General features: G+C 42.7%; 1 protein-coding gene across 3 annotated transcripts; it reads right to left on the bottom strand.

Annotated features, from left to right (window-relative positions):
• On the bottom strand, window positions 1–27,508 carry ldlrap1b (low density lipoprotein receptor adaptor protein 1b). 3 transcript variants are annotated; one of them, XM_072365175.1, is made up of 9 exons: window positions 27,242–27,508; window positions 15,915–16,057; window positions 15,001–15,113; window positions 12,625–12,739; window positions 11,686–11,758; window positions 5,962–6,066; window positions 3,940–4,028; window positions 3,531–3,565; window positions 1–1,351 (listed from the first exon to the last, which is right to left on the bottom strand). In XM_072365175.1, exons 1-9 carry the CDS (start codon window positions 27,324–27,326, stop codon window positions 1,207–1,209), a joined length of 903 nt encoding a protein of 300 aa, XP_072221276.1. In that variant the 5' UTR covers window positions 27,327–27,508; the 3' UTR covers window positions 1–1,206. The 3 variants fall into 3 exon arrangements, with proteins under 3 accessions (XP_072221276.1, XP_072221275.1, XP_072221274.1); XM_072365174.1 differs by having other exon boundaries at window positions 3,901–4,034; window positions 5,971–6,066; window positions 27,242–27,507; XM_072365173.1 differs by having other exon boundaries at window positions 3,901–4,028; window positions 27,242–27,506.
• Between the last annotated feature and the right edge of the window lie 345 nt (window positions 27,509–27,853).

Below are 27,853 nucleotides of genomic sequence, written 5' to 3'. Positions count from 1 at the left end.
AACAATTAAGATTTTTATTAAAATTCATGTAAATAAATTTAATCAATATATAAACAAATGCCTAAAGTAACACTGGGAACAGTCTGTGGGGAAACATAGTAAACTAGGAAGAGTCGCTGTAACATAAATTAACGTATGTTGGTAGAGTGCCTGTAAAACACCTTCATCTTCTTCACTCCATGTTGTTTCACGACTGTGAATCGAAGAGTTTGTTCATGAGACTTGGATGTTAAATAAGACTCAGCTTCCCTTGACTTTCCAGTACAGTCTCATCCTTAAACCCGAGCCTGACTTAGGACTGGCTTACTTTGAAACGTGCTGCTATTTTTGGAGTCTTTTGAAATTAAACACCGTCATCGATGCGTCGAGCGAGCAACATGAATGCGACTTTGGAGCCTTCGACACAAAGTAGTAAAACATTTTCCTGTTCAAGAAGACGAATGACTGGAGGCACCGTATAAAAGCGGAAAGCGAGTTTGACGGTTACTGACGTTAGAATCCCTTACATGAAATGTGTGCTTTTAAAGATGGTTGAAAGCTGAGTGCAAAAATAGATTTTGCAATAGATTGTCACTTTGTTCTCCTCTAAGGAGACTCTGAACAACACATGTACACATTTTTTTTTTTTAAAGCTTTTGTTGCCCAACAACAGGCTGACGTCTTGGAGCAGGTAGGTAGCAACTTGAAAGTTTCACCCAATATGGAACTGGTGCATCGGTGGCCATCACCAGTGAGTCAGCCTCAGATCAGTTACATCTCCACCTCTCAGTAAATAAGACAACTAAGAGCACCCATGCTGACATTTACCTCACCGCTTTCCAAAATTCAACTCGCATCTCAGCTCTCATTTCTGTACATTTATATACTGTACGCACACACACACACACACACGCACACACACATCAACAGTAAGTGGGTAAACACAAGACACGAAAATACATCGAGTGTAACAAACATGAAGTGACTGCATGTTTTTCATAGAAAATTGATAAACTGCTTTGTATTGCTTTGGCCTGTTCTGTGAGGAGTCTGCTCATGCTGTCCTCAGGCGGTGCGGACGTAGCCGCATCCGACTGCAGCGCTGAGAGGACGTGGCAGCATGAAGACGGTGGGAAACCGTACTGACGGCACCAGTGTCTGTCTTTGTTTTACCACCGTCCCTCGTCATCTTTCTCCTGGTTTTCCCTTCTTGGCAGAGGCTTCATATTAGAACCCAAAAGTGTCTTTTTGTGCAGTCAAGTCTGTCTCGTCTTGGTCCCATTTGCCCGGGGACAGGCACTCTTCAGTGTTGAAGTCCTGAGGGTTTACCCCAATGTCCAAGACCTGGGGGTTAGTGCGAGACTCAGCGAGTCTGAAGGAACAAAAGAAAAATGGACATATTCTTAGTAAAAGTCTGTTTTCAAATGCATGAATCAAAATGAAAATGAAAAAAAAAAAGCTCATGAAGGATGGTTCATACAGCTTTTACTGGATGTAAAAATGTTCATTTCTAATGACAAGATCATGGTTCAGAAGAAAAAATAAATAAATCATACACGTGGACATAAAATGATTCCCTGAGAGAATCCCATGGTGGCGTAGATCATTTCATTAGAGTTAAACCTAAATGTTAACACAGCACTTTCATTCAGCGTCACGGCACCAACACAGTGGAAAGCTGATGGAAGTGTTTAAAATAAAAGAATCTACATTTGTGATGAAGATGTGGACACAGTGAAGGAGATGTGAGGTTCTGAAGCAAAGACTTCTTCTCCAGGGCGTGTTAAACTGTGAAATGGTAAAGAGGGGAGTGTCCTACTCAGTGCATCTGACAGTGAGTTGAAAAAGGTTCTGAGCTACGTTAATGAGATACACCACTGAAAAGTAATGCAAGACTACATGGAGAAATGACTCTGGCTGATCCACACAGATGAGCAGGCTTGAAAAACGGGTTGACGAGGGGAGAATGAGGTGGAAGTCACAATATCCAGTGAATGATATTGTTACCTGAGTAGGATTCAAAGCTATCCAGACTGCGGCTGGGGGGGAGGGGGTGCAAAGGAAACATCACAAGTCAGGCAACAATTAAACTCACAGCCTTTTTCAGCTGCCATTTCACAATGTAAATGGCTACATTCTTTGGCTGCTGTGTGGTTTAATTTTGAAACATTTATGCTTACAGGTGACTTATACCACATTACATTATCAAAGTCAGATGTTACCATTTACAGCCAGCAGAGGGCAGTAAAGAATCAAAGAAAAAACTAATGTGACTGCTGAAAGCAACACATCTGCAGTTCACAATGCAAAGTTTCCAGGAAAATCTGTGGATTTAAGACAACTTAAATGTCCGTCATCTGAAACATGATACTTCCTGCTGAATAATCTGCAGCTCTGATGGCTGAACCATTTTATGTAGGTCATAATCAGTTAGAAACAAGCATTCTTAAATATAGCAAAACAGTTTATAATGACTTTCTAAAGCCAAAATTAATGATTGATAAGACAGAATCACTCGACCCAAAACATTCATTTTACTCATCTGTAAACATCGCATTATTTTATTAAATCCTCGCACAATGCTGCTCTCTGAAGCTAAACCCTCATTCAGCAGCATCCACAGTCGCAGCCTAACAAGTTATCTCTAATTTCTTCTTCTGCTCCAACACCAGCATCAAGCTATGCAATCAGTGCGGCGGCGTCTCTGCTTGTGTGGGGAGCATCTTCGTTAATCACAGAGCTGCAGTCCAGCAGCGTTGGGGTGTAATTACAGTGTGTGCAGACAAATAATTTGTTTGATAACAGGTCTAAAATGGCCTCTTAGAGCTTGATTACAAAAACTGTGGAGCTCATTCTCTCAGCACTAACCGATGGTAAGAGAGTAAGAGGTACACTGTGAGATTAAAACGAGAAGTAGTGCCAGAGGAAATAATTGCTCTAATAAAGAGTCGGCAGAGTCTTTATGGCGGTCCAAAACAAACACAGTGCCATCTGACCTCAGTCCAACAGCTCATCTGAAAGAGCTGCCAATACAGACCGAACCGAAACATTAATCACAGCGAACTCTGACTGCAGTCTGATTAATTTGTTGATTGCACAAAGTTTGAGGTCCAATCAGCACTGACTTGAAACTTTCCTGCACACCATACCTCAACTGTTATTCCACAACAAAGTTAAAACTGAAGTTTTTCTGGAGCTACAGTAAGTTCCTCTCCATTTGGAGTACAAATACCAAGGAGTTTGTTTCTACACAGAAACTGTTCGTAATAACAGGTTTACGGATTTCATGTGAAATCTCAGTGTGGGCCTAATATGATGGCAAATGGGGCCTACAAAAGCAGCACGACTCCAGGCAGGCGGCGGCTGTGCCACAGCCTGTAAACTGAGCCTGTCTCCTGTCTGCTGGAGTGCTCCGAGTTTAGCTGAAGTTTAGTGGAGGGAGAGGCTGTGCTGTTTTTTTCCCTTTCATTATGAGAGGCCCAATCTACAGGCTGCAAGCAGTTTGTGAGGCTGTTTAGTCCAGAAAACCCAAAAATCACAGTTCTGCTCACCTTGAGAAAGCCTCATCCAGACCGTCCTCCAACTCCTGCAGGACAGAGCACAAACAGATATTAGTTAGACGGGAAGTTTTTGTGTCACGACATGCATGCAGTCACCTCTCGCCTCCTTTCTCAGGCCTACAATGGTCTTGGAAGGTTATGCTATTTGCAGTCCCACACCCTGTCCTGCTATGTGACCAGTAGATAAGACCAGTTCTGTTCAATAGGCTATTGTCTACCTCAGTGTGGCAGCAGCAAACCCATAGAATACAGTCTTTTGGGTAGAACAGGTATATAGCAGTACATCACTGCAAACCTTCTCTCCCCATCTTATCGAGCCTGAACAGCTGAAACTTACTGGCCAACCCGACTCTTGTCTTACCCATACAGTATTGTTGTTCTCTGCTGCGTGATTATGCACCGTAAAGGGATCCGATTCAGCCTGCTTTGTTCCTGAGTGGACCTGCGCTGCGTTGGCTCCCTCTGCCAAATCCAGAAGGGTCCCCGTGGCTACATCTACAAATAAAAACACAGTAACAAGCACAATTTACTCAATATGACCACATAAATGATCAGCACCTGACATTATCACAGCCTCCTGCAACAGAGAACAGAAGCAGGCATGCACAAAGTCATTAAGCCTCTAATGACTCTCATCAATTCAGCCATCTGTGGATTGTCACGTTGTGATAAGTGGGCCCAGAGTAACCCCCCGACTCTCACGTCTAACTATGGTGACACCACTGATCTGTAATGGGATCGGTTCGTAATAGTCTTTCCTGATGATTAATGTGTGTCAACACTAATCTCAGTTTAGTAGTGATGCACAGGTCAGGGTTTTTTTTTAATATCCGCACCCATCTGACCCAATATGAGTCAACCTGCCCAGTTCAACCAGCAAAAAATCTGTTAATGCACAACACAATCTGTAACAGCGGTGGAACCAACCTTACAACATATGTGCATGTAGAAGTTGTTCTTTACTTGTTCTTACTTTAGCTGTTAAGACCGTGTTCTGGCTGTCGTTTAGTCGCAATGTAAACAAAACCTGCACCCTACAACTGGTGAAACTCATCTTCAAGGGATAAATACCTTAATTATTCACAGGTATAAGCACTTATACCTTAAAAAAGATAAACAGTCAATTTCAAGTAGAACACTGGAGGCATAAAAGGCTAAAACAACACTCAAAACCTGTCACAGTCAGCTCTCCGTCTTTTCCAAGTAAATTAAATATCTGCTGCTTCCACATTCTCCAAAGTCTTTTCCAGTTTTATCAGACAAAAACAGGTCATTTGAAGATGCAACTTTGGTTTCTGGAAATAGAAACTAATCTATCAATCATCGGACAAAATAAGCATGAAAGTAAGGATGGGCTTTCTGAAGCAGGAAGATCCCCCAGCAAAATATAATCCCAACACAGGAAGCCGGGGGGTTTATATTGTGGAGTCAAACTAAGAAGCCTGCCACTGGGAGATCGTTGAAGGTATCGGGTCTCATCAATAAGGCTGACTCATCTTTGACGATGCAGTCCTGACTGTCTGTCTTCGTGACATGCCATTTAATCAGCCAAGGTGAAAGACGCATGAATGGAACCTTGCAAACATCACAATGCACTTTAGGAGAGGCTCACTCTGCTGTTTGAAAAAACACGTCTCGAAGCTTCCACCGATATGCAACTATGCCAGTTTGCCAAAGAAATCCAGTCCAGTCCGGCAGCTCAGTGACCCACCAAGTCCAAATGCAGTCACAGAGCCTATACGCTGGCAAAAATCCGTGCTCCAGTCCTGCTTCTCAGGGGATCATCCTATGAATCCATGTGCCATGAAATGCTACACATTCAGGATCATGGAGCTATATGTAATGTCAGGACAGATTTAGAAAGAAATCCCTTCCTGGTTGGAGGCCACATGGCTGAGCAGAAGAGAGAAGCTCAGGACAAACATCCCTGCCTCTTCCAAACTGAAACCTCCGACACCAGAATGATCGGGGAGGGCTGGCATACAAGCCCCCGATAAAATATCTTAGGAAGATCTTAGGAAACCTAACTGAACAACACTGACTTTTTCACACTTTCAACACAAGCTGAGCTGAAATTCTGCAGTATGATTCCACGACATGATAACAGCTTTCCTATCATAAAATTTCATGGGATTACTGAAACAAGACTTGTTTTATTGGACCACAACAGAGCCGCGGGGGATTTAATGCTTTCAGATCAAAGAGACATCCTCATTACCATTATCATCATATGTAATCCCCTTAAAATGTCATTTCTTGTTCACTATAACGATGTTAGTGAGTCATTGTTACCATGAGAAACTGTTCTGCTGAGCTCCAGGCTTAATATAGGCCAGTGTTTAACAAGTGGCTGAATACTCTTCCTCACTGAGGCCGCGGATGCTGTGACACAGAGAGTGAGAAAGATGTGATGTTAGCTGACACGACTCACCTCCTCCCTTCAGGCTGCCCAAACTGGCCGAGCTGTCCGACTGAGAGTTGCTGGCTCCTTCTCCATCTGAACTCGTCTTTACTCTCTTCTCCTTCTCTGTGAACGACAAAAACACAGTGAAGACTAAGAGAAATCGGGAAAAAAAGACCAGTCAGCAATGACTAGTCATCTTTGATTCTTGAAATAGTAAACGCAGGGCGAGTGCCCCTGCAACGCATTACTCGGAGTGTCTGTTATCTTTCTAGCAGCTGAATATATAAGCATTAACCGATTCACTAACCAAGCATTAAATGTGGGTAAACAAATCAGCGGCAGTACATTGGCAGATAAGGTTAAGGCCATTCCTCAAGCCATCTGCCAGCTGAAATCTACACCGGGGGGCTGCCTGTGCTTCAAAGTCTGTAACAGGCTTTATACATCAGTAAGTGCAGCATTTAAACAGAGTAGGTATGACATCTGGGTCAGATGGATGGGAAGCTTTGCTCACTTTATCCTGCTGAGACGTCTCTACACAAAAAGCAGGTTATCCAAGGTGAGTGACAACAGCCGTCACCAGACTTCTGCACAGCAAACTCAGTGTAGCAGAACGCCTTCAATGCCTGTTTTTCTGTTTCTCAGAATCACTCCTCTGAATTACAATTAGAGTTCAAGCAATGGCCGAGAATGTTTCTCCAACGCAGTGGAGTTCAGACTAATTCATTAAAAGTCCTACACAGACTTCCAGTGCAATGATTTCCTGGAATATTCCTGGGAAAGAGTCTGACAGTGTTGATTTAAAACACTCCATAATGCAAAATTTATGATGCTTTGTTGTTGTTCTTTGACATTTAATAGACAGTCGGCACGGTTACATGCCGAGTTGAGTCAAGCTACAGCTCCAGCTGGACTGGGCCATTTAACTGGACCAGTTGTAATAGTTTAGACACACGGGAGAGGAATCCAGTTATTGACCAAAGAAAGTATGAAGCTTCAATGTTGCCGATTGTGTGAGAAAATGTTCAAAATATTCTGCTACTTTAACGTTGTCTGTGGGAGATCTTCGTACATGGAAGTACAGCTGAATTCACTGCATAGATATTAACTTTAAGTTACCTGAATGCTGATTTTGTCACGTGGTGCTACGAGGATTTTATTAGAGCAGAGTGGCAGTCTTGGTGGATTTTGGTCATTACAAAAAAAAAGAGAAAAAGATGTGAGTGAAAGCAGCTTTATTAGGAATTTGGCTGCATTAATATGCTTTACTCTTCTTATTAAAGACTCAAAAAGATGGAACTTTGGGGCATGAGCATAGCGTTTCGGCCCACTTCTGTCTAGTTTAGTGTCCATGCAGGGGTAATTAAACTCCAAAACAAAATATCTGGGTTGATGTTTTGATTACACTTAAAAGTGGAGGTAAGCAACCTAAAAAAACTGTCCGAAAACCAATCTGTCTCCATAAGTGCTTTATTTTATTAGCCGACATCAAATCAGGAGCTTATCAGATGTGGATTATTTGCACAATATCAAAAAAGTATTCTTTTAATATCATTTAATGTCAGTACTGGCAAATCACGACACACCCTATGTGCAAATGTATGTCAAAATCATTGATAGAGGTGATACTCAAAAGCGTAGTAGAATAGATTAAATATTGCTCCTCAAACAGCGCTGCTGAGCACAAAATGCTCAACATTTCATAGAATATGTTTCTCCTCCACTGTCCATTTTTATCTTTTAGGTCATGTAAGAGTGCAGCCTCTACTCACGTGGAGTAGAACTACATTATTTGTTCAGATAAATACATTTTCATGTAGTTACTTTTGTTCCAGCCTAAATAACAGGCAGTTCTTACTGTGATCATTATGAAATCCATAAGTATTTTCTGAAGGGCTGCACGTGCGTTTTGTCTGACTTTCTTTACATCAAAACAATCTTTTGATCGTTTCTCAGAAAAACAGGCATTGAAACGATCATTTCATCCCCATCAAGCACCTCTAACTACATTGGTATCTTTTTCTAAATCAGTAACTGTTTAATTCTGGTTTACATAAGAGGCATTTCCTGTTTTGATAAGCTGTGTTCTAAAAGTAAAAAGCAAACAGGCTTCACTCATTATTTGGCTTGTTAGAAGAGATTTCCATTCCTGCGCTGATGTGCCTGATAAATAAATATTTTCTAACCACGAGTTTACTCAGGATGCACAGAGAAAAACAGCCATCTCAGCCCTCATTAAAATATCATAATTTCCCCTGACACGAAGGTTAAGCAGATGCTTAAACAAATCAGGAATTCATGAAGAAAATATAGCTGCAAGCAGCGATACGGGGTCTAGCAGAACAGCAGGTAAGCCCGCGGCTGCTCAGGAAGGCATCATGAGTCCACAGACCAAGTTTGGTGGTTGAAATGAACTCGTCTTCATCCAGGGATTCCAACGGTACCTCATTTGTCCAATTTGAACCAACGGCTCCAAAGCTATGAGCAAAATGCAGTTTTTCTACTTATAGCGCCCCCTCTGGGTGGAAGTGCACCAGACTTCTTGGGCTACTTACAGACTTGATCATGAGTCTGTGTTAGAAGTTTGATGTCAAAAGAGCAAATGGTTAATGAGATATGGCCTCACGTCCTGTTTGGCGCGTCATCGCTGAGTTTGATTGGCTACTACGGGCAAAGGGAAACGAAATAAAAAATTCGACATTATAGCTCTTGTGAGGCTTAGTCTGAACATTCTATATGTCAAGTCCCGTGGAAATCAGACAATCTGGGTGACCTTTAATGCGTTTTGAAGGTTTTTGATATAATTCAAGATGGCGGACAATCAAAGATGGCGCGAATGAAATCATAGGGTGTGTTGACCTCGGCTATATCCAGGAATTACAACGGTAACGCATTTGTGAAATTTGGACAAACAGGTCAAAGGTTATGAGGAAAAATGCATTTTTGCTAAAAATAGCGCCACCTATAGGTCAAAGTTCTACAAAATTCTTGGGCCTCTTTAAGATCGAGTTATAAATATGTGTTATGAGTTTGATGTCAAAAGATTAACCGGTTACTGAGATATGGTCTCACGTGCTTTTTGGCGTAGTCGCCGTCAACTTTGATTGGATGTACTGGGTGAACAAAGTCGAATTTGAAGTAAAAAACGAGCAACTTTTGTGCGGATTGGTCCAAAGATAATCTGTGCCAATTTTCATGAGAATTGGTCAAAATTTGTGACCTGTGAAAATTTTTTAAGGTTTTCAACAAAATCCAAGATGGCGGAAAATCTAGTTAGACGGAAAATGACGTCATAGGGTGCGTTGGAATCGTCATGATCCAAGGATTCCAACGATACCTTGATTTTGAAATTTGGATCAACGAGTCAAAAGTTATTTAGCTGAATGGGCTTCAAACTTTGACATGTTGGTGGCGCTAGAGAGTTTTGAATTTGGGCACGAAATTTGTTGAATTTGCTAATGGGACTGTCCTAATTAGATGTGCCAAATTTCACAACTTTTTACCATTGCGTTAATGGGGCTGCCATAGACTTCAATTGCAGCGGAAAGTAGAAGAATAATAATAATAATAAGAAAAGCTAGTAAAACAATAGGGTTCTGCAGCTTCGCTGCTAGACCCCTAAAAACACAAGACTGTGTGCTACTGTGATAACCCCCCCGAGGGGCCACAATGCTGACCCACTCTAAGCCAGGCTTTCAATACCGAGGCTGGAGATGAAACATCCATTCAGTCAATCCTTATAAAGACCTGTTTACGGTAGGAAAACATTTCCATTTCATCACTATCCTTCACCAGCCCCCCGCCCCCACCCAAAAAATAAAAATAAAAAAATCCAATTTCCCACGAGCCCTTGTAGCTTAGTGATGGCAGAGCAACAAAAATTTCCCCAGGGCACCTGTTATCAGCACAGTTTTCTCCTGCTACTCATAAACATGAGACCAGAGCAAAGTTATACCAGTTCACAGATGGCTGTAGTCTTTACAGGGAATGTTCTACGAAAACAGCTTTGAAGAGCAGAGATGGTAGCTGTAATATACAGAGGAATGTGGGTCAGTCATGTGTGGTGCACCGAAGAGAACCACACTGGGTGGTGAAAGAAACAAGGAAACGAGACAGACTTAATGTGGATATCACCTTCCTGCCTGGACCCTGCGGGGGTCTTGTAACTTTAATGAAACAGCCTGAGAAGAGTTTTTATTCCTACATTTCTCCCTCCTCTTCAGTGTCTAAAAAGGAATACCAGTTCTACTTCTTTCCCCTCCGTAAACCTCTAAACGAGCAAAAAGACAACTCATTAAATCTGAATAAACTAAATACTTTGCTCACCCAGAAATATCAAGGAGGAGGAAAGCTGAAAAGTGGTGAGGGACGGAGAAAGATGTGAGGCTGTGTTTTGGAGCCATGTTAGAAAGCGAGAAGGCTGTCTGCACTAAATTGGTGTTTTTTAATATTCAACCCAGAAATGCGTTTAAAAAGCAGACGAGGCGGCGTTAGGCGAGGAATCTGTGGCCTTGATCTTGACGGGGGAGAAAAAAAAAAAAAATGGAAATGTTCCCACTCCCATTTAAACATTCCATAACAGCACAAACAGAAGAAGGCGAAGGGCTTAGAAACACTGCGAGAAACAAAGAGGTGGTAGACATTTCCATTCAGTGCAAGTGTGCGTCTCTAAAGGACTGAATAAATAAGAGCGCCTTCGTGTGAGACAGGATCAATGCCACTGACATTGAATCTGTCAGCGGGCTGAGCTTCCACTGACACACGCATACAATCATTTTCCTTTCTCTCCGACACACTCGCCATCCCAACACCCCTCCGTGCCCCGCCTTTCAGGCATCCTTGCCCCCATCCCCCTCCATTGCTCCCCTCTTCTCCATCCATTCCAATAAACAGAAGCAAGAACTGGGATGAGGATGGACAGAAAAAGAAAATAGCTCAACAATAAGGTGGCAGGTGCAAAACACAGCAGGAAGTGTGTGGATAATCACTAAATCTAAAGACCACCTACAAGGCAACGCACGTGGAAAGAGGAGGAAGAGAGGTGGTGAAGCAGAAACTAATATCATGTGGCAAAGAGCTGCTCATTTACGCCGGAGTCATACACCCAGTAAATTACATGCATGTTCTGCTGAGCTGTAAAAAAGAGTGACACCATCCTTACACAGCACTTTGCCTGCCTGCTGCGTTCCCAATTGTGCCTCAGCACACACAGACATTTCCTGTGAAGTCGACAAATAAAAACGCTCAAAAAAATAAATAAATAAATAATCAAAGAGGCTGAAGATGTTACCAGACTTGCATGAAAACAGAATACATTATGAAGAGTAGACAGAATGTTTGTGCTCAGAGGGTGGAGTGAAGACACACTGAACTCATCTGAGAATTAAGAGCTCTGTGAAGGCAAAAGATTTATTCTAGCGAGTCTACATCTGCCAGTGGAAGAACCTTGGGTGGAGTCTTGACCTGGCTGTCAGAAAGACGCATCACTAAACTCAAACAGGTCTTTTTGGGCGATGATTTAACCACTGTGAGAACAGCAACGAGGCGCACGGTTCAGTATTTCACACAAACTCTTGCAGAAGATGTCAGGGCCAGTGTCAGGAAGACAAGAACATTTATGTTTTCATGTCGACAGGTCAAAGCAGAATAAAGGCAAACAAGGAACATAAAGGATGAGTACAGTAAGAGGAGAAAACAGCAATCATCCGTCAGACTCTTGTTGTTGGGGGCAACCGTGCATACCTTCCTTGGCAGCCTGCCAGAACTCGAACGCCACTCTGAAAGCCTGAGCCACGGTTAGGGTTACTGCCTGGGCCTGTTAGGAGGGAGACAGAGAAAACAGACCAGAGTCAGGGATGAATAATACCCACATGCATCCTTCCAACGGGAAGGAAGACCCACAAGGGCGAGGAGATATCACTGTGATACAAACAGGAACTGACCTCAAGCACATGAGGTTTCTTCAGAGATACTCGAAGAGAGAGGGAAGAGAAACCAGCGGACTCCACGACAAGTTGTTTATGTAACTGGGAGGATACGTGGCCTCCCAGGCCACAACTAAATTAGTGAGGGGAAGGAAAAGGAGGGAGTGGCTCACTTGTTCAAAAAACCTCCAGGGATGTGAGAATGCCAAGAGAGGAATCGCAGCCTCCTCGCCCCTCAAGCCCTCATTCCTTTTTTTTCTCCCGACTTCACATTTATACATTTGAATAAGCACAAAAAAGCACGACTGTGTCCTCAGGTCAGCATGAAGGGCCTCACGTGAGCACAAGCTGACTCAAATAATCGAATTAAGAACTGTCTACTATTATTTAACTGAACAATGTTCATCTATAAAAATCAATGGCATTGAAGGAAGAGTTCAACATTTTGGAACTAAAGACTCTTCCCATGACAGTGCTACTAGAGCTGGTCCTTGTTTGTATTTAAAAAGCCTATCCATGTCATCTCCTGTTCCCCAGCATTGCCCAAGAATGGTGGTGCAGTTTTGTGACTTTCAGACAGAGCTTTTCAGTCTCAGATGGGGGTAAAAACTGTTTCTTTTATCTTAGAGGGAACATATTTCGCAAAATGTTTTAAAAGGAAACCATCCTCACTTCAATTCCCATGAAATGTTAAACTAATTTGCGTAAACCAGAGCACGCAGTGCGCACCGTGAGGACGAGGACCGAAGTCGCTTACCATTTTTCTCTTGGAGCAGAGGAAGGCATGACACTCGAGACTCTCATTGTGTTGGCTCTGGACAATGTAGGCAAACACTTTGTCATGCATTTTGTCCGCAGTGCAGTACGATATTCTGAAACAGACAGACAGACAGACGCACACTTTAGTAAAAAAAAATCTAATTATTTTCATACTTGTCGCAGATAAAGCAAGACCCCTGGAAAACTATCTGCTCTAAGCCCTTAAGCTCGTCTAACAATCTGATTTAAACCGCTCACGAACTATTACAGAAAAAATAAAATCCCAGACATTCTTAAAGCCAGCTGCACTCAGGATCTAACCTCTGTAAGCATGATCAAAAACACGCACCAGCTGTGCAGGTACACAGCGAAACAATGTCACGACTGTGAAGGCAGCACATGCGCAGATATCCGTTCCATTTCTTTCTGTTCACACGCACACTTTGCTCAACTCTGACGCAGTAAAAGCTTTTACACCGGCCTCGAAAATACACGAGGGGACTCACGCACTACAGGAGGTGACTACTGGTGTCATTCCTCTGTGAGGCATCACGCTTGCTCATCAGTCTCAGGTGCAGAGTAAGCTTTCAAATCAAGCCATAATGCCCTACAAATGGCTATTCTCCACATTTGAGCACAGTGTCATTACTCCGTTTCCAAAGTGAAGTGCAGATTGGCAAAGTGGGTAAAACGATGGAGAAAAACACAATAATGGATGTCTGCCATCTGTCACTGATTTGCACCGACTTTACTGTGGGATAATTAAACATTAACTAATGATTATTATAGAGATAAATATAAGAGAGCGTGGGGAGAGGAAGAATCACAGCTGTGATCTGAACAACACATTCAAGATTTACAGCAAGTGTTTGGGTGGGAGCGCATTGGGGAAATTGGGTGTCAAGGAAAATCAATGTTTCTATTGGCCGTCCATCTTCTCAGCAGAAGTCTGAGACGAAAAGGCGCAGAGGGGTGTGACAAACAGCTGCTTTAAGTTTCCACGCTATCCTAAGGTCACGGCTGAACACACCTCTCTCTGGAAGTTCTTCACTTTGCATTTCCAGCTAATTGTAACCTTCAACTTATAATCCCTCAGTTGAAGGATGTAAATGAGCATTTAAATTCAAATGTTACATCTGAAGTTCAGGTGGAAGAAGATGCTGGAGGCAAAGACGCCACGTGATGTGGATACGTCAAGTAAAGGTCAGTTTTCTAAATTACTGCTTTTCACAGCAGCCAGGCTACGCTCTGAAAGTGTATTTAGTCAGATGTGAGCACACAGACGTGCAACACCTTATTTTCAGAGTTCACACGACTTATTACACATCCCAAAGCTAACAGAGAATTAAAGCGGAGACTGAGATTTGCTTGTTGTGTTAACGTAACTCGGTGACAGTTGTGTGTTGCAAACAGCTCACAAAAATGTGAACTACAGCACAACTCCACCCTAGAAAGATTGTAGTTCCTTTTTACGTTTCTCAAAGCTTCCCTTTGCTTTTTGAAGTTTCTGCACCACTCGTCAATCATGAAAAATAAAAAGAGGGATTTTATTTTTTCATATATACTTTGACATTTTAAAGCCCAAACAAAGAGCCGGTCTTGACGTGTTTGGAAGCATTTAGAGCTTTATTACGACTTCTGATTGATTTTAAACAGGTGAATGGTGGATGAAATCAACCCCAACTTGCACAGACGGGGAACAGATGTTTGCTGACAACAAGTAGAAAGACTGAAACAGAAACTCTCCAAGAAGCTTGCTGCTCATCCAAAAGTGGAACAGGAAGAAATACGGTCACTGAAATCAACTACTCTGTCAATGCTTACCTCAGAAAACTTTCAACTGAAGCTAAACCTCTGAGATTTTTAAGGTAATAATCAAACATAAGCCTATTTGTAATTATGAAAAGAATGGAAATTCCCATCTGACCTTGATAAAGCAGACTCACAAAGGGGGAATTTAAGGGAAGTGATTCAAGCTTGGCTCATGAGCTTTAGGCCAATAGAAGTAAAACAAGCATGCAGGCTGCGGCAGGCAGAGCGAGATCTGCAGGTATTTAGCAGAGAAGACGAATGTGAGTGCACGACACCCGAGGTAAAAGCTCAGCTGTTGTAGCGCTCTCAAGAGAGCTGAGATTGATGAGACATACAGATGATGGACTGACTTCTCTCCCCCTCATGCACAGACACAGAAACACTTTGCTGCCTCAGGAAACCACACATACACCCGGTGATGAATGAGAGCAGGACCAGAACAACAGCTTTGGCTTTATTTACGGATGATCGGAACAAGCAAAGCATTTCAAACTCCTGAGTCGGGGACACAGAGTGTAACAGGCTGAACCACTGGCTGAGGGGTGGAAAGAGGAAGACTGACCTGTATATGGAGATATTTTCTATCAGCTGGTTTGAGGCACTGTCGTAAAGGATGATTCCACGAGGGGAGACCGTTAACGTGACTTTCTGGAGTTTTTTTCCACTGGCTTTGGCCTGAAAAGAAGGGAGTGAGGAGACAGAAAGGGTGGAGACCGCAAAGGTAAAAAAGGATGTGTGTTAGAGCGAGAAAAGACACCAGTCCTTCAAAATGTCAACTTTGTATGGAAATTACAACTTTGGCTGTTGATGTTTAATTAGACTAGACAATCAATCACTCAAATGGTCATGTTGAAAAGCTAATTTCCTGCCACAAAGGAAAAAACTGTAGGGAAATATGCATCAAAACTGTATAAACTGAGTGAAACAGCAAAGCTATGATGCCCTCAATCCTACTTTTTGTTGTGTCTGACCATTAAACAAAATGACAAGCCCCAGAAAATATTTCCCATTGTCCTTTTCAGAAGGACAACGAGGGCAGCCAGCAGATTAGGCTAAATCAGAGCCTCGCTCTTAAAAACGTTACCATGTCCCAAGTCGCACCATTGTGCCGCTGCTAACTTCATTATCCACTGAGCTGCCAGATCCAATAACATTAAGCCTCTGCTGCTATGATAAAGCCGCCTGAGCCATACACTGAGTAACAGTGTCCACGCTAATTGCATCCTCTCCTAAAATGTCAACCTGAGCCTCGGGTGTGGGGCGGTGGAGTCACAATTCACTAAGTGGCAGTCAGGTCATAAAAGGAGAAAACTACTGGGTGATTTCTAAGTGGTGGAGTTGATGATGTGGAAAAAATGTTACAAAAACTTGATGAAAACTAATTTTCTGGGAGTAGTTATTCTAAAAGAGAAGCATTAAGAAGAGAATTGGGTGTTTAAGCTATTTCAATGTGTGTGTGTGTGTGTTGTCTCTCACCGTGGCCACTATCCTCTTGACAGCTGCCGCAGACAGCTCCTCGCCTTTGGGCTGCTCAACCATCGTGACTCCCAGGTACTTGAGGTGGAACACCATGCCCTCCAGAAGGGTCTCTCTCGTGTCCGTCCAGTTCTCTGGAAGCTCTGCAAGACGACACACACACACACACACACCGGTGACACTCCTGCACACCAACAGCCCTGCTGATTACGCCATAAGGCCGGCTGGAAATCTTCTGCTAGACAGGCAGCACTTCAGTCCACTTGTAGGATGTTAACTAAGACAGCAGCCAAACCATTAACTATCAGCTAATCCTCATAGAATAATAAGATAATAATTAGTCGATAAATAATCCTTATCGACTAATATGGAAAGTGTGGTGAAATTAGAACGGCAGCAGAGGAAGTGAGAGCATTGGTTGTTGACAATACCACCACTGTTTTGTTTTTTTTACACTCAGTTATTCTCTTTCCAGTTGCATCATGGAGCAAAATATCTCTTTTTCTGAGAAAAATGTTTCAACCTGTTCTTCAAGTTGCACCCGTCCAGGCGGCGCCAAACAAAACCAGAAAAATATGGACAAATATGTTTTCTATGCACACTAAAGTAAAATCAAAGTATCCCATTTATAAATGTAGCAACGTATGTCTTGCAAAGAGAGCAAGAGCTGCAGTGAAGGCTAGGGGTTAAAGTCTTTTTTATATCCAATGCATTAATTGTTTTTAATCCACGAAGATGAATTTGTGACGATTGTGGAAATTCGGTGGCTAAATGCACCTTCTGACCAAAAATATAAGAAGCACAGTTTTGAAGTTACTTGTCATCATGCATCTGTTCATTGCCTAAGCTGCTGTTACAGTTTCCCTGCACGGGGTCAACAGAGTGTTCGTAATCTAGTCAAACACATAATTACAGCCCTGCCCCTTCTCGACTGTAAACCATTACTTTCTTCTCATCTCTCCATGTAGTATACATTATTATTATCATTAAAAACACTATGAGCCAAGATTTAAAGGTAGCTAGTAACATCAAAAACTGGTTCCTCTTGCCCGTTTGTCTCAGTTCATTTACAATTCTGCCAACTATGTTCGAAATACAGGCGGCATGAACAACTCTGCATGAGCTCTTGAACATTTAGCAACATTCAAACTGAGCAAAATGAAGCGAAGTAGTTGCATAAACAATAGGAAGTTCACAAAAGCTGACAACGGCTTTGGCACAGTAAAACACATCCTAACTTCTCCTTAAAGCTCATAAAAAGCTTTCATATTTGGCAAACTTTGTAATGGCAACATCCATTTAACGAAGCACTGCATAAAATATGCATTTGATTTAGAACACTCAAAACAGAGAACCATCACTCAGTTTAATTTAGTATTTTCAATGCTCTCTGATCGCATTTAAGCTTAAGATAGCATATCATTTAAAGAATATGAACCGCTCCGGAAAAGGCAGCAGAGTCTAACCTATAATATTCCTTTCCCCTGAAGCCAAACCGAGCCAACTGTGAGTGGTTATGGAGAACGGTTTTTAATAGCCTAAATGCAGCTGTGACCAAACCCATACTTTAATAATGGGCGAGTCTGACGGTGAACACCCAGTCTAAGGTCAAGGTCTCTTAGCTCCTAAGTGTGGGGAACAGACCAAGCTATCCTCTCTGAACCTGTAGTTGCATTGGTGCCTGGATAAGTAACACTTTTACTGTAACAGAATCACTGGCTGCTATTCATGGCCTAAATCAGGTTACCCGGTGAACCATAAATGTACATTAAGAGGAGTAGCCGCTCAAGACATTTACAAAAATATCATGAGACTCAGCCTTAATTAGTCTAGCATCAACTTTCAGTGGAGACAAAAGGAAACCCTGCAGGTGGGTCGGCCACACAGAATTTCAACAGAAAGACAGGATGTGCTTAAAAAATAAATGTTAGGCTAAGTCGGGATGTCACTCTTACAACGCGCACGGCTGAAGGAGGAAGCTTGTGATGGCCCTGCAGAGATTTCAACAGCAAGCCTCTCTGATTAAACTGGACATACTTGTGTTTGAAAGAAGCAAGTCTCTCAGGATACCCAGCAGTTCTCCCCAACAGCAGACTTAAGAATCCCCCATATCAAGAGAATAACGCCTGTACAACTAGAAGGCACAAATGAAAGCAGACCTCTGGTCTTTGCTGCTGAAATGGATGAACAGATGAATCAGAGAAAGCAACAGCTTTCTTCAAAAATGTACATGATGGTTGTTCTAAAGAACAACTTGTGAACTGAAGCCAATTTCAAATTCAAATTGGTGCTCATACCCAGAATTCTGCCTGGTTTGCTATAATAAGCCAATTTCATACTGGCCATATTTGCACTGAACCAACACCAACAAGCACCACAGGCACCCACGCAGGCAGCTTCCTGCAGCTGCAGTGGTGATTAGAGAGAACTTCAAAGGCTTCATAACCGCACTGGAGCTTTGGCTGGTCGGTGTGAGCTGGTTGCTCGGGTGACACAGTTGTAAATAGGCCGAAAGCAACAACAAAAAGCAGGTGATAGAGCACTAATGTCTTCTCAGAGGAAAAGGACAAGACTGGGGTAACAGGTAAAGGGGCTGAGCTGATGCAAACAGCACAGAGGACTAGAAGTGTGAGGTATGACTGGCTAATAACGCTCTAAAAGAATTAAGGTTTGTCTTCTGATGGGTCTGTTCTAGGTCCAAGTACTTACCCCTGATCTTTTAGAGAGCTTCTTAAAATGTGTCTGTACAAAAAAACCCCACAAACCTCAATGCAGACTCATAAGTCAGGGGAAGCAATCGTTCATTTAAGAACACGACTGGATGAACAAAATCAATCTCGTTTACTCCCAAATGACCAAAGCATGCAAACTGTCAGCATCTGCAAACCGTGTTTGAGATTCTGTTGGAAAAGTTTAAAAGATGACTTCACCTTCATCTAAACTACATTTCACTGTGGGAGGAGACGTCGATAAGACACCTATAGGTCTTTTCTACGTCATATAAGAACAATCACATCAGACGGGTTAAACCGTCAACTGAACTTATCCCCAAAAAGATGTCAAAGGTCATCCAACGTTTGGTGGGATTCTCAATGGTTCATCTGCTCTTTTACTGAAAAAGTTCCAAGAGAAGTTTACCACTGCTGTTTATCGCTGTGTGACACAGCAGTGAGACTTGTGTGAATGTCACGTTACATTAGACTGATTTAGCCAAAGAGACAGCAGTTGAGCGGTATAGCAGTCTGGTTATTGCATAAGATGCCACAAGTCTTTCTCAAGAAAGCCCTCGTCTCGTGGCATCTTTAGTAAAACAGCCAAAAAGATCACTTCGTATCACTGTACGGATTAGAACTTTTGTCAGGGAGAGCGAATTTTAAATCATTCAACCAGTCTCCAAAAAGCTGCTCCTTCGACACCTATCGCGTACAAGGTTTCCATGACTGCGTGAAGTTTTTCATGTGATAAGAACACACTTGTAAGCCTTGACAAAAACCTTTTGGCAGCAACTCGTAGAAGTGTAATCAGCCAGTAATCACCCAGCCAACAGTGAAGTCCACTCTGCCAATCAAAACCCTCTTCCATCCCCTCCGTCTCCTCCTGCACAGACAAGTCTGAACACTCCACTCACTGGAAAGGCAGGAAAGAAACAACGAGTTCGTCTGATCTCACATTTAACTCCAAAAACCTCACGAGAAGAATGTAAAAGCAAAACAGGTTTGATCATTCGGAGACTTCAGATGTTTGGCTCAAAGGAGTGTGAAGATGATTTCTGCACAAAGACCGTCTCATGGTGCCTCACAAAGCATCAGATTGTTTGAATGTGTTTATTGCATAATTCAAGTTCCCGAATCCTGCGGCATTTCCAAGTTTTACTTCTTTGAACCTCAAAAAAAAACTTCACAAATACTAAAAATTGTACAAGGCAGAACAAAGGCCGTTTATGCCAACATTTTCATCTCCACTGTTGTTACATAGATATCTGTGGTTAGACTGTAAAGAACAACATATGGGTCTGAAGAGGTCTTTGCTTCTCCTTTAATATTCCATCATTTAAGTTTATACTTAGGCCAGGTCCACTCATGCAGCTTTAATGATGATAAAACCACAGAGAGAATTGGGTCCTTTTGATGCAACAAGAAATCTGAAGAGGCGAGACAGCACTGGAGGAAATGAGAGATTCATAAAAAATAAAAAAAAAAGAGAGATCAAAGCAGATGAGAGGAGAATAGTCATACCAGGTCAAATGTGTGATTTTTACTATAAAACAAGATACATACGCGGTTTACACAATAAATGTTGACAATTGGGGAGAAGCAACAGTTTGATCGGCATGGAAACCGCAGGAGGATTCTGCTAAGCTGTGAAGTCAGCGTCACCCGAGGCTGGGAGATGGCAGCGATGGCAGATAGAAACACAAATCAGAAATCACAGGGCCATTCTGATAGCTCTGTCGTTTCATCTCTGCAACCCAGCAGCTTCCATCCAACATCAAGAGGGTTTTTCATGCCTGAAAATGGTTGGAGTAAAATATATATGATGCGATTGCCCAACTGTTGAGAACAGACAAAAAAGATCAAGACTAAAATTCTCCTTTCAACACAAAACCAGCTCAGACATGACAAAATAAGGCAGGAACGTAATAACTGTGCAATGAGTGAATCAGACCCACCAAGATGACTAACAGTCACACCTACCCGTGTGAATTAATGTTCCAACGGGACCTTGGAAAATACTGTTTTTGACTTCCTGCTACAAGCGATCACGACTTCACAAACTCAGTCAAAGCCTTGTTACCACTGCAGAACGTGAAATGTCAAGCATGACCGATCCGTCACACTACAACTTTCCTGATACATGACAGCGAATGGGCATGGTTCTCATTTTCCATGAGAAATCTGCCAGAAAAGTCCATTTGACGAAGCATTATTTCATTCGTTTTCTGGGTTTGGGAGATGTTCTTTCAAACGCTGGACAGTACCTCCAGGAAATCCAGGTCAAGTACACTTCAGTATGACGGCAGCTTCCCTTTGGACAGGATTGGAAAGCCTGAGAGCTCCAAGAACTTTCCACACAGTGTTGTTTGTCACAGGAGTACTCTGTCAAGCCAGTCCAAAAACAATGAGTCACAGTCATAGTTTGGAATCCAGTGGGCTCAGACGATACACAAAGTTCTGCCAACCTGCATACTTTCTCCTGAACAATAAGGGAAAATGAATTCTTCATTTGAATCTAAAACACTTCTGTGCCAAACAAAGGAATAAGAACAGAAATCTCTCAAGAAACTCGAGAGTCTCAGCTTGTGTTGGGTGGAAATGTGCATCACTCTGGGATATGGGGAAAAGCTGTGTTTTCTGGATCTCTTTTACATGATCTTTTCTGAGAGTTAGAGTTCAACTGTGGACAGATGTAACACTATCTGCACCTCAGGGAGGGAGCTTTTGTCTGTCCATACCCGAGTCAAGGTCGGCTCTCAACCCGAACAAACTGGCATCGGAGGAAACAACCCCACATGAGTCTGCTTCTGTCTTTTTTCTGTCATTTCTAGTGAGGATTAAAAAAAGAAAAAACTTTAAAACATTAAACCAAGCCCTTTTATTTATTAATACAGCATGCAAGGTTCTTTTCACATTTGTTGCAATAATGAACTGGACGGCGTGATACATCATGTGAGAATAGTTCTGAAACCGTGGGAGACTTCGAACATCAGTAATATTTTAAGATTGAACAATTACAGTCTGTAAGTGTCTGAGGCCATAGCCTGTTTGGACAGATGTTAGAAGTAGCTGGCCTTGTGATCCAGCCAATGGCGCTCTGGTATGAGTCAGAAAGCCCTGACAACCTCTCAGTAAAAGAAGCTAATGTTATGCTTGCTTAAACAATGGAGGACACTGGTGAGAAATCTATCTAATTTTCTTCTTTTGTTGTTTTAGCATCTATGCTCAAATGGAAATCAGATTTATATTTCTGTCCTTTCCTACTCGCCTAAAAAAACAATAATAATCAGCCAAACAAGCTCGGCATCTCAATTTCAGCTCTTATAAGCTTCTGTGTGTCGGCTCATCGTAATGATCGAAGATGTTTATTCAGTGCAAAGGTGAGACTTATTTATGTGCTTTAATGTTTATTAGTTTATGGCCCAGAGGAATATCACATATCCGGCTTCGAGTACACGGGCAGCACTTGCTTGTTGGAGTGTTTCCCTGTTGGTTTTGGTCTTTCCACTGAGTTTCTGGAAGAGCTTAAAGAACAGCGCCACAGACCTTATGCTGCAAGACATCTTAGGAACAACCAACAAGCGCCTAAAAGATCAATATTTCTCCGTTATTCTAATGAAAGCCAGCTTAATCTCCTCATGTATCCTCAGCTCTCTTATGCCTCCACTGACCTATGCCTGTAATGACGACCCTTTATTCTTTTTTTTTAATCTCACGACAAGCCGGGCACTTTAAATAAAAATACATTTTTCAGCAGTATTAAATCACAATCAAAACACGTGGCGCTACATTAGAAACTGCAAAGTCAGATGGGGAGGAGATACCCGAGGGGATACTCAGAGACATTGCACAAACTCGATGATAGAGATATCCAACATTCCTCCTACGCCACAAAGAAGTTAAGTCTTATTGCTCTGACAAACTGATGCGATGTCTGCATCTAAGCCTTCATGTTCTGTTCAGCCTGGCGGTGCGAGAGAGGGAGCGAGCGAGAGACGAGCACAATCATCATTAATGACTTGCCATTATGGGAAAAGGCTGAGAGAGAGCATTGTAAAGAAGAAAAAGTCTTTGTCAAAGGGGAAAGTGTGTTTGTCCACACGGGATGACTGTCGCAGTCTGACCCTGCCTGGTACAAAGAGAGATTCAGGACTGATCCTCCACTCTTAACCTCAGCTTCCGTGGAAAATGTTTTACATATCATTGGAAACCCAGGGTCAAAGTCTCCCTGTGTGACTTACACAAATAAACCCAAAGATACAAATGACCACAGAGCGACACTGAAGAAGCAATCAATACAAAGTGAGTAAAATGAGAAGTGAGTGGGGCATTTCATGCCCATCAGCCGGCGACCTCTTCTTTTTTCTTCCAGCGTGGAGAAGCGGGATGCCTCCCTACTCTTCCCTCCTCTTTGTCCAGAAGGCTTACTGGAGTATTCCCAAATATAAAAAGGATGTGTTGTATCTATCAGAATTAGATTTGAAGACCATCCAAATCAATTTCATCAGGGTGTAGCGAGTAAGAGTCTTACGGTTTAAGTCCCATCATTGAGACACGTGTCTTTCAGTATTGGCTAAATCCACTCAAAGGAGGAAAGTAAGTAGAGGGACAGAGAGAGATAGAAAAAAAAAATGAGTGGCCATGCCAGTCGGGGATTAAAGCTCATGACCAGCTGAGGCCAGAATGTACTCTCAACAAGAATCTGGGTTATGAAACTGATCCTTGACGAGCTCTGCTCTCAGTCACGCCAAACAGGAGGCTCTGGATGCTATCGAAACTCAAAACATACTGACAAATAAGAATGCCTTCCATAAAAAGGACAATGGGTGCTTCATTTTTTCAGTGAATATCCACGAACACTTTCTGGGCCTGATCCAGGACCTGATTTACAATCAGGTAATCAGAACTGGCAGTCAGGACTGTTAAAGTTAAAATTAGACTTTTTTGAAATTACGATCAACCAGAGCCGCAGCCATGTGGCAGAAGGAGTCATTAATCAACAGCCTCCAGTCAAATACAGTCGTAACGATCAGCTAACCGACTTTTAAAACAGAGTTTTCATTTCAATGTTTGGGTTCTTTTTTAAGCCAAACCTCTAAACACTGACAGGTTACAACTTCTCAAACACATCAGTGATTAAAACAACTGATATCGATTCCTCCGAAAAGGCATTTTACACTTTTACCAATAAAATGGGAACATGCCTGGATCCAGTTGAAATTAAAGTAGTTTAGAACCAGCTCTGAGAAGGAGTTACAACCATTGAGACCTCTACACCGAGGCATCAGAGCACGTAACATATTGTCCATAAGTGTCTTTTTTAACCAGTTAACACACCGGATCACAGATCAGCCATATGCTCCTTTTAACAGGGAGCCCATCAGCTCCTCTACAGAAGATGGATTGGAGAGAGGGAAAAGGAGTATATCGTAATGACTGAAATTCATCTTAATTGCAAAGAGCTTCATATACAAAACAAGCTTATTGTAAAAAAAAAAAAGTGTGTAACCTCATCGGTTTTCTCCAAGGTGTAGATCCGGGTGTACTGGGGCAAAGTTTGAAGCAAGCATCAGCTTTCTTTACCTGAATTACCCAGGCCAGGGAGGGGATAACTACAGAGTTTCATTCCTGACTGCTGGTCAAACACCCAAAAGACACCCATAAGCCATCAAAGCTTGACTGACAAGTTAGATAAAAAGGGGAACATTGTAGACCTACAACAATGTCTTGCTCATGCTTTGAGACATGATTAAAGGGAAGGAGAGCCAATTCCTTTTAACAGCAGTTCAACTACTCCCAGGCTGAGAATGCCGTCGAAATATACATAATCAGTATTTGTAAGGCTTTTCTCTTGTTGTAAAAGTCACAGATGGTATTCTTTTAGTTACCAAGAGCTAATACTGACAATGAAACTGAAGATTTCAGCCATCACAGAGACCATATGTCTAGACATATGTCTGAAGAGGATAACATCAATTATTTCTTCAGAGAAAAGTGAACTGCTTAGCCCATAGTCTTTCTGCAAGCACTTCCTTACTGGTTGCATTGAGAAAGACAGCCTTTCAAAGAAATCTAAACAGTTAAAAGGTAGAGAAAACAAGATGTTTTGGGGGTTTCAGTAGATCACAAAGACAGGAAGAAACTCTGCTTTCTCAGTGAGAAATGACTAATGGAAACCATGACACAGCTGAGAACAGATAACTAAACCAGCTTGTAGTTTCACATATTCATCTACTGTAAATAAGCACTACCATGTTTTTCAAAGTATCGTATTTATCCAGCCGCGTCAGACGAAACCAGAAAAAGGCCAAATATCCAATTGTCCTTCAAGAAAAACTGTGACAAAGCATGATTGTGCAGTCCCGTCTCCACATGACACCGACTGCACACACAGAAGCAGCTTACAGATACATAATACCTAACGGGCCGTAAATCAGTGATGACTTAACTACACCATAAAGGAATCCTGCAGGAGGCAATTTCCATTACAGCCCCCCCCCCCCCCCGGTGACTTTGTGCAGGGGACACAGCGCTGACCAGCCATGCTGCTCAGCAACATGGAACTTGGCATTAAGAATTTGAAGCTACAGATGCACCATTTCACACCAACCCAACTTAGAACGCTCCCATGACGGCATCTGAACATCCTAATTAGTCACAACTAAGAAGACTTCTGGAGGCAGCATCATCGAGCCTCACTCACACATGTGGGAGTTAAAACATTTGGATTGAATTTAGTTTAGGATCCGTTTACCCCTCTGAATGGGTTGAGTGAGCAGACATTTTGATAGCTAGCTGTTTGAATGCTGGCGACCCCTTCAGAAGACAGCTCCTTGACCAGGGATGTGGGAGGGAATCGGACTGTCTGCTTCCCACTCTTGGGAGGCGTTCTGTCAGCTCAGCAAACTGACCAGTAAAAGCATGCAGGGAGCGAGAGTAAAAGCAGAGCAAATGAGTAAAGTAGGCTTTATTTATGTTGAAAACTAGGCAATTGTATCAAAAAAAGATTATTAAACAATAACTGAACATGCTGCAAACCAATACTTAGAATAAGAGAAAAGGGATGCAGTGCTGATAGATGCCTGAGAAGTGAATAGGCTGCTTTAACAAGGCCAAGCCTACACTCAAGCCAGAGAGACAAGCTCTAAAGTTCCAAAAACCCTTACCTCTAATTATGGACTTGTCTAAACTCAGAAAAGTTTAATGTCTACGCTAATACAATCCAGGGCAGAGGGAACATTATTGGAGTCATCTTCATTCTGAACTACAACTGCATTTGTGCAAAAGACAGGGTCCCAACTCTGAGCAGAAGCTTACTGACACAACGAGTAACAAGTCACAGTTTATTCACAACAACAAAGTTAAGCCTTTAAATGCAATGCAACACTTGCAAAGAGGAAGATGAAAAGCTATTTGATCACAGATAAAACGGGAACCTCTGATAAATGTGTGAGGCGAGGATGTGACTTGAATCGCAAACTAGATGTGGAGTCATGATGTGGAGTCATGAACATCAGCTTCAGCTTCCTGGACTGGTTGGTTGGTTGGTTGATTGATTGATTAGCGTGTGACCACCGCCTGCTCAGATGTGTAAGGACCCTGCTGATTGTGCACCGCTCCCCGGAGAGAAGAGTGGGCCAAAACAAAGCATCGATTGCGCCGTGCAGCACGTGTAACAGCGATCTGCCAACCGCTTCATTGTCTGTGAAATAAAAAGGCAAAGAGGCATGGAAACAGGGGGCTTCACCCCCTCTGTGGAACCACACATGAAAAGGATCTAGGCAGCTCAGCTTGGCTGTAGAAACCACGCCAGCAGCGTGCTTGTGTGATCATGCCCAACCTGCAGGGTGATGGTTGTACACACTGGAAAAATTAAACCAGGCATTCCCAACAAAGCCTGTGGTGGCTTTAGTGATAATTAAACCTTTAAGTTAAACCCAAGCACAAGGCTTAAGACTGAAATAACCACTCCTTCATGCAGGCTGCTATTTATTTATTTTTTTTTTGTTTCACATTATGTATTGCCTAGCAACAGTGCGTTACCAGGATTGTACGGGCTTGCCACGAAGGCGACCTCACATTTCTGTGCCTCCCCGCTCATGCGGCTCCGCAGCCCGCGTCAAAGAATTTCAGCTCACGGCAAAGTCCCCGTGGTACATTTCAAAACACGACAGTCTGCAACCTAACGTGGCAGGCGACAACTACACGATTTCACGGGACTCCTCAAACTTTTGTAGCGCCGTGTCTCGGTAAAACGAACGCGAGAAACTAGAAGCACTTGCGAAGAACTGGTTTAGGAGCCGGACTTGTTAGACTACCGCGTGCGCAAAGCCGCAACAGGAGTCAGATTCCGATCTGAGGGCGCTGCTGTCAGTTTGAGTGTCAAGTTCTACAGCAAAACTATTCATTTTCAGGGCGTCGAGTCTGTCGGCTGTGTGTATCCAGCAACTGCGCCAACAGACGGGCTGTTAAGTGCACCGTAAACACCGTTTTCAACGGTTTTAACGGTTATGAAAGCTAGCTTGGTTTAGCCAAGTTAGCCGTGGTTATAGCCAAATTAGCACCAGCAAATGCCAAGAGTCGTAGTAGTGTGTTGAGAAACTGAACACTTACTTTTATGTCTGCCCGCACCCCAGGACTGTTTAGCGATACTGGGACTCCGTATAATTGCCCTCCCAGCGGATTTCAAAGCGTCCATTTCGTAATCCAAAAGTGGGGCTAAAAGCCCGATGAGCGCCTGTTTGTCTCCGTCGAATCACTTCTTTTGGTTGAAAACAGCACCCTCCCGTCCAAACTTTCTTTTCATCTGTTTTCTTCTCCTTTCCGCACGGTTAGGCTTTAGCCGATGGTGGATTATCATGTTCGTCCCCTGGGCGGTGTTATGTATGTAAATTAACCGGATAACGTGCATGACGCCCGTTTGGGCTGTCACGCGAGTTGTTGCAGCAGCGGCAGCAGACGGGCGGTGCTGCAGCTGTGGTTCCTGTTACCACACGTTCGAGCAGTTGTTCTCGTCCAGCGTTTTTCAGTAAAATATAAGAAAAACACGCCGCAGATTGCGTTTATACCCCCGTCACGTTTGCTGTCTGGAAGGTAGGAAGGTGAAACCACCTCACCTCAGCAGGTGAATTTAAAGGTGCTGGGCAGGTGCTGCAAACAGGGTTGGGTGAGATTACTGTGACAGTTAGTCACTTACTGAGAACAAATCAATGAAAAATGTTGGGT

The sequence above is a fragment of the Leuresthes tenuis genome, unplaced genomic scaffold, assembly GCF_036924035.1.
Source record: "Leuresthes tenuis unplaced genomic scaffold, fLeuTen1.0.hap1 SCAF_15, whole genome shotgun sequence".
Classification (NCBI taxonomy): domain Eukaryota; kingdom Metazoa; phylum Chordata; class Actinopteri; order Atheriniformes; family Atherinopsidae; genus Leuresthes; species Leuresthes tenuis.
Note: the sequence above shows the minus strand (reverse complement) of the source record. Positions and strands in the feature narration are given on the sequence as shown.

What these genes read in the sequence shown, in the direction of transcription:
- ldlrap1b (XM_072365173.1), bottom strand. Translation starts at nt 27,326, where the DNA reads ATGGACGCTTTGAAATCCGCTGGGAGGGCAATTATACGGAGTCCCAGT. An exon ending in TCAAGAGGATAGTGGCCACG is followed by an intron (nt 15,114 to 15,914) that starts GTGAGAGACAAC and finishes CCTTCTTTTCAG; the next exon opens with GCCAAAGCCAGTGGAAAAAA. An exon ending in GAAGGGAGGAGGTGAGTCGT is followed by an intron (nt 4,029 to 5,961) that starts GTCAGCTAACAT and finishes TTGTAGATGTAG; the next exon opens with CCACGGGGACCCTTCTGGAT.